We start from the raw sequence: 6,745 nt of genomic DNA, 5'->3' as shown, positions 1-6,745 counted from the left end.
TAGAGTAGTTTCAATAAGCATTTAGTATAGTTAAATTGCGAATCCATTAGGGTTAATGAATTAGTCTATAGCTTTGATCATTTAGTTAACCTCACTACAGTTAAAAATAGCTAATTGTAGTAATGTTAGTCAATCTTGTACGTTTTTTATACATAATTCCATTTTTAGTAATATTAGCTTATGGAATAAGGCGCGAAACAATTTTCCATTTTTACAAGTTCAAGTATAATTTTCGTCAGCATCTGTTGTAATCTGTTAATTAAATAAGTTACGATTTTTTTTAGCATGTAACTAACCAGGATTTTTCTTTATTTAGAGACAAATAAAAATAGAAATGTAGTTACTTTCCTTTTAATAAATAAATAAATAAATAAATAAATAAATAAATAAGACGAGCTTCGTCAAACAAAAAAAAAACGAAAAAAAAATAATAATAAAAAAATTGCAGGATCCTCAGTAAAGGTTTAAGAAATTTTTTTAGAAGTCGGGAAGGGCCGTTTAACGAATTTCACGGCCCTCCCAAAAGATAATAACGCGCTAGAATCTTTAAGCGCGACTTTAGTAAATTACATTCCTAAATATGGGTGGGCATTTTATGCGGCCCGAATCCAAATCCTAAGACGTTGAATAGAGTGTGCCTAAGATTGCGGGTTCATTTGATGTGGCGCAATCCGAAAACATACTTTAAACGGCGTTCACTCTCTCGAATAAATATGTATATGTAAAAGTAATAAAAAGTAGAATCAGCACATAGGTTATTCATGTAAAAATCAGATAATAGCTAAATGCAACAGTTGAGCGACCGTGCTAGAACCACGGAACTCGGGAATGCCTAACACCTTCTCCCGGGTTAACAGAATTCCTTATCCGGATTTCTGGTTCGCAGACTGTTAAACAGAGTCATTCTTTTCCTCAATTCGGGATTAAATTGGTGACTTGGGACACCCTAAATCCCCCAAGTGGCGACTCTGAAATAAATTAACAAATCCCGTTTCGATTGTCCTTTAATTGGAAAAACTCCTTCCCCCTGGCGGGGGCGGAAAAAGCAGGTGTGACATCATTGATGGTGTTTAGGAGATCAAGAAATGCAAAGAGAAGGGGAATGGTTAGTGATGACGGCATAGGACACAGAAAGTTCCTTCTCTCTCTTTTGAATCCCAGGGATTGCCTCAGGGAAGAGGCCAGTAGTAAGGCCTGCCACTACTTTTAGTCTTCCTTCTCCATTTTCTGCCATGTTAGATTGTGCAAGTATGGGGGAAAAAGTCTTGTATTTTGCTATTGGTGTGTTCTTGTAAATCTAGAAAAAACTAAAACTTCTAACTAGAAAATCCCCAAAGACGGCGCCAAATTGTTTGACTAAAAAGTGTTAAACCTTTTTGTTAAATTAAATAAATAAATAACAATGGGTAAATTCTAGTTAAATATAATAAATCCTAGATCCGAGATTGACGGATAATAATAGTCTAAAACCACATTTAAAGCTATTAAATGCCAAAAAGATATTTAATGATATTGTTATGAATGAATGAGGGGATAAGGACAAGCAATAAATATGATAAATAGTAATAAGTGTAAATAGAGAGAATGATTAACTCAAATGTATAATGAGGTGGATGATTCTCCCTCTGACAATAATGTAAGATAACCAAACGTGGGAATATCAAATACTTTATCGGATCTGATGCGGGAAAGCTTAGAATCAATAGCAAATCGGATCTTGTGTAAAGATCATGTTTGTAGTTACTTGAGAGTCAACTTTTCTAGAGAGAGCTTATCAAATAGAATATTGCATGCCTCTCTTTCTCTCTATATTCTTCCTTATATGAGACATAAACCTTACCTACTGAAAGTACAAATGCAGAGAATATTCTTTTAAAATATCTTATTTGCTACATTAGCCGTTTTGGCCGATCTGAGTGCTCGACCTCGACATTAGCTGCTCGGCTCATTAGTGTTGCTTCTTAAGCACACCGTCGACCTAATTGGTTCTTGATTGCCTTATTTCAGGCGAGGTTGTCTTGATCAGATTTTGACCCATACAACAATATGAAAGAGGGAAGATTGCCAGAGAATTCTCTAGCAAGTACTCACTTTTCCGGCCAAAAAATTTTCGGTGTTGTTGCTTCCTTCTCTAATTTTTTATGCCCCTGTTTATAATGACTCTCGTGGAATTGAATTTGAAGAGGGTTAAAAGAGTGGTGGGTCTTCAACGATGAAACAACGGCAATGCGATATCGTCGTCGGTGGTCGGTGTATTTACAAATTTTGCTTGCTTTTCTTTAATCCTTACTATTATTATTTTGAATGAGTTGTCTTTTCTTCTCTAACTCTTTTTCTCATTTTTCAATTGCTATCAGGTGGGTTTTTGTTTCATCGTTTCCAATTTCTCTCCTTCATTCAACTTGTTTTATTTGTACGTCCTTTTTCCGAATCTGAGGTTTTCAAGATTTTTTATTTTCTTTTTTCTTTTGAATTTTGTATTTTGGTTTTGGTTAATTATACGAGGTATATGGCTATGGATGACCATTTTTATAGTGGGAGAAGATGATCATGGTGGGAGGACGTTCTGTGAAGAAGAAATAAGAAGGAAAGAAAAAAAAATACAGTATATTTTAGCTTTACGCGCCTAATTCTAAGTGAGATTCACTTTTTGTGCCACATGAGCAGGAAGTATTCAATAGGTACATTTTGGTAAGAGTTGAAGCGTCTAATAGGTATAAGAATTTGTTAAAGTGTTTAAACGGAATTTGGAGCCTAAGTTTAAGGGGATATCTATGTATTTGACCTAGGATTTAACAAGCAAAGACAGAATCCGAATTTTAACAATATTTAATGTTTTCTTAAAAAAAATAGAGTTTAAAGAAAATACTGGGTTCAACCGAATTGGTAACCTAAACTCTAGCACTATGCCTCAATTTAAGCTATATTCAATAACAGTTAAATTAGTTTTGTATTTTTTTTTTTTTTTGTGAACATGGTCCCATGACTTCAGCAAAAATTTGGTATCACGCATTTAGCAGTGTACCATGAATATGATACTGGGATTCCGCGCGTCAGCTTGTCCTATATGTGCAACTGGAATGCATCAAAACTTTTTGTAATTTCAAGTGAAATACTATCATTTTAATTGTACATAAAACAACTCAGTGACGGTCATTATTTATTTTTATTTTTTTGAAAACTTATTTCTGAATAAAATTAAATTGTTTACTCTGTCACCCTTTTTTATTTAATACATGAAGACTTAAATGTCGCATACAGTACTATTTAAATTAGGATCCCCATTCATTGTATTAAAACTTTGCAAAATAGTGCAAGGGAGATTCATGTATTATATAGTAGGTACGTATACTCATTACTCAAGCAGAATTAAGCAAGAGGAGGAAATAAACATTTTTTAAGGACTATTACTGGATACCAACTTTAAAGATGTTTGGTTCTTGTACAACATATTACATATATATATATATCACATCTTGAATTTGCGTGAGATTCCAAAATTGACGGTTAAGCGCTTGAATAGTCTCCATAAACCATTGAGCAGGTTCAAGGGCAACTTCTCAAGGTACTGAATTTTTTTGCGTCCTACTTTTTGTTTGTTTTGCTTTTGTGTGCATGTCCCCAGATTATACTGATATTCTAATAGTATACTTTTTATTCATGTGGAGCATTTTCTCCTAGCTTCTTGACATCACATATGCTTAATGAATTACATGAACACGTTGACTCAATTAACATCACCAATGATAATAAGTTCTTAGTCATTTTAAGCGGTCACTAATGCTTGCATTAGGGTAGGTAGAGGCGGAGCTAGGATTTTAAATTTGTGGGTTCCGAATTCTAACACTTTTATGTCACTGAGTTCTGGATTAATAATTTGCACACATTAAATGAATTTTTGAAGACAATTACAGAGTTTGTACCAAAGTTACTGGGTTCGGCCGAACCAGCACAACAGTCTCTAGCTCCGCCCTTAAGGGTGGTCAATATTACATGTTGAATTCGTGATCTCACAGATGTTAGATAAACTACAGAAGATAGTTGGCCCCAACTAACTTGGAAACGAGACATACTTAATTGATTAAAGGTATTGTGTGGATGCAGCAAATTCAGATAGTATTAATTTCAGGATGAATTTTTGTTAATCTGCTTTTCAACTCAGTAAGCAGGGCCAGGATTGTTCTTCATTGGCCTTTAAACTACTTTTCTATTAAACTGAATAACAAAAAACTAGACAATAAACTGCCCATAAACACAAGGGACGTGACTCTTCAATCACATCCTAATTTGCAGGGGAATTACACAGCAAAATATAAACCTCTCACCAGAGGCGGAGCTAGCTCATTCGGCGCGAGTTCGGCCGAACCCAGACACTTTTGCTTAAACGATGTAATTTGTATTAGAAAATTCATTAGATATATATAAATATTTAATTATGAACCCAGTAACTAAGACGAGCTATGATTCCGTAACAATTTCAGGACCCATAAACTTAAAATCTTCGCCCCGTCATTACCTCTGCCTCTTATTTGGGAGGACAGAAAGTTACCAAATATCTAGAAGCCCTACATGTATAAAGACTGGAAGCATCATCAAATGCATAACTATAAGCCTTTGGGCAAATAGCCTTAAACAGATGTGCAAAAACAGTTGGTTTGCAAGTTTTGGGATTTGCATACTCTCCTGTGCAGCAGTATTTTGGTGATTGTATAGCCAAACATGCACTTTTGCACCCTACCACTTTCTCTCCAGCTTTCACTTCCAATGCAGATGGACAACATATGTTTAAATCAACTTCACATTCTGCTATTCCACAACCAACACCTCCCCCCACAGGTTTCATCGATACAGGCAAGTTAAACCCATCGACTAAGCTCACATCGTAGAAATGTAAAGGTGAAGTCGATGAGCCTAATGTCATTTCCACAACAGTAGCCGGGGGTTCACCTCCCATCCCCCGGCACTGTAGTTGGCTACCACAATCTCCTGTGTCACATTTTCCTTTCCCATTCTCGTCAAAATGGCAATTCTGTCTACCCCATATTCTACCCGACCACTTCTCAGGCACGTCGAGGACTATTTGCTCGCCACTGTTGAGGTGAAAGCCGCCATCTTTTAGAGTAGTCTGCCCTGCACCGCCAAGAATTCCTGGCCATATGCTCTCCTTGCAGTTGTTTACTAGAATGACTTGTGTTCCATCTGCAGTCAAAAAAATAGCTAATGTATTCAGTTTGAATAAGTCGTATCTTGCTTAGACTAATAGATAGCGTTGTTCCAATACAAAGAAGAGAAAATGAGTTAAAGTTGAAGAATTACCAGTGCTAAAAAGAAAGAGAAATATGCAGAGCAAAATAGGGACAAGATAAGGCGAAATAAGCATTTTGGAAGTTGGCTCTACTAAGTGAGAATAAGAGCTGATGATCAGTTTTCTGGACAAGGACTCAGTTTTTAAAGGACAAACTTACTCTTTAGGGGTGAGGGCTTGTGTACTTACTACTTTATGTCTCTTTTTTTTTTTTTTTTTTTTTCTTTTATCGATATTTTAATATGTTGTTTTGTTTTAGCTTTTTCTTTGGAATGAAAAGGAATATATGCATTGCTTCAAGTGGAGGACTTGTACTTACCTGTTTATAAATGGGAGTGGCAAATATCACACAGTTAAAGTTTGAAGAAAATGTTCAAGGGCTTTACAGGTCAAGATGAGTCATCACTCACCAGATGTATGTATGAAATTGTATTAAATAATCAAGCAGATAAGTTTGGACATCATTGCGTATCTTCTTCCACATTTTCGGTAACGTGATTGTTGGCAAATTTAACCTAATCAAGTAGAGCAAAATATTTATGGAGTTGTATTGCCGGTTCCAAACTCGGACAAAAAGGAAAATAGATGTAACTTAATGGACAACGTAAAAATGATAAATCATATGAATATGGAGAGCTTTAATGGAGCGGAATGAACGTATATAAAAGATTTATATAACCACCTTTAACTAATTTGAGACTAAAACATATTTTATTGAAAATATGTAGTGTCTTGAGCTAATCACAATTTGCTTCGAGGAATTTTCATAAAGCACTATAGTTTGTCTTATTACTATTCGTAGCTAATGTTCAGTTGTTATCAGCTTGGATCACTTTTGTAATATATATGCACATAAAAGCGCCTATTTAGTTAGCAAAATAGCATCCTAGAAGAAAGAATCATGAAATTTTTAAACATATTCATAATCTGTCTCCTTGTAATGTTTTATTGGTACAACAATAACAACATATCCAGTGTAATCCCACAAAGTAGAGTCTAAAGGAGGGTAAAATATATGCAGACCTTACCCCTGAGCTTTGTGAAGGTAGCTTGTAATTTTTTATTTGTATTCATAATTAATTATGAATGAAAAAAGAAGGAAAAGAAAGAAGATTCATTTTATACTATTTCAAGCAAAAGAGAGCAGATTAAGCGAAAGAGAAACAAGATTATTTTTGTCCCAAGGAGAAAATCGTCGTAACTTTGCAATGGTGTGTAGTAGAAGCAATCTTCTGAGTCTTGTAAAGGAAAAGGGCGGTCTCTAATATTTATATCCTGACATGATAAAGAACTGTCTATTAATTTCCGAAAGGGGATTCCAAAAGAAATGACATTAATAGTACTAAATAATATTATTCTTGACAAGGAAGATTTTTTAGGGTCCTTAAAGTGTTAATAAGCTATACATCACTTTCATAGTAGCTAGAAGTAAGATTCCAA

At 34.8% G+C, this 6,745-nt stretch overlaps 1 protein-coding gene across 1 annotated transcript; it reads right to left on the bottom strand.

Annotated features, from left to right (window-relative positions):
• Positions 1-4,393: 4,393 nt before the first annotated feature.
• Positions 4,394-5,582, bottom strand: LOC107832550 (thaumatin-like protein). Its single transcript, XM_016660414.2, has 2 exons — positions 5,317-5,582; positions 4,394-5,199 (listed from the first exon to the last, which is right to left on the bottom strand). Exons 1-2 carry the CDS (start codon positions 5,378-5,380, stop codon positions 4,526-4,528), a joined length of 738 nt encoding a protein of 245 aa, XP_016515900.1. The 5' UTR covers positions 5,381-5,582; the 3' UTR covers positions 4,394-4,525.
• Positions 5,583-6,745: the final 1,163 nt, after the last annotated feature.

Source organism: Nicotiana tabacum, chromosome 5 (assembly GCF_000715075.1).
Source record: "Nicotiana tabacum cultivar K326 chromosome 5, ASM71507v2, whole genome shotgun sequence".
NCBI classification, from domain to species: Eukaryota; Viridiplantae; Streptophyta; class Magnoliopsida; order Solanales; family Solanaceae; genus Nicotiana; species Nicotiana tabacum.
This window is presented reverse-complemented; position numbering and strand designations above follow the sequence as displayed.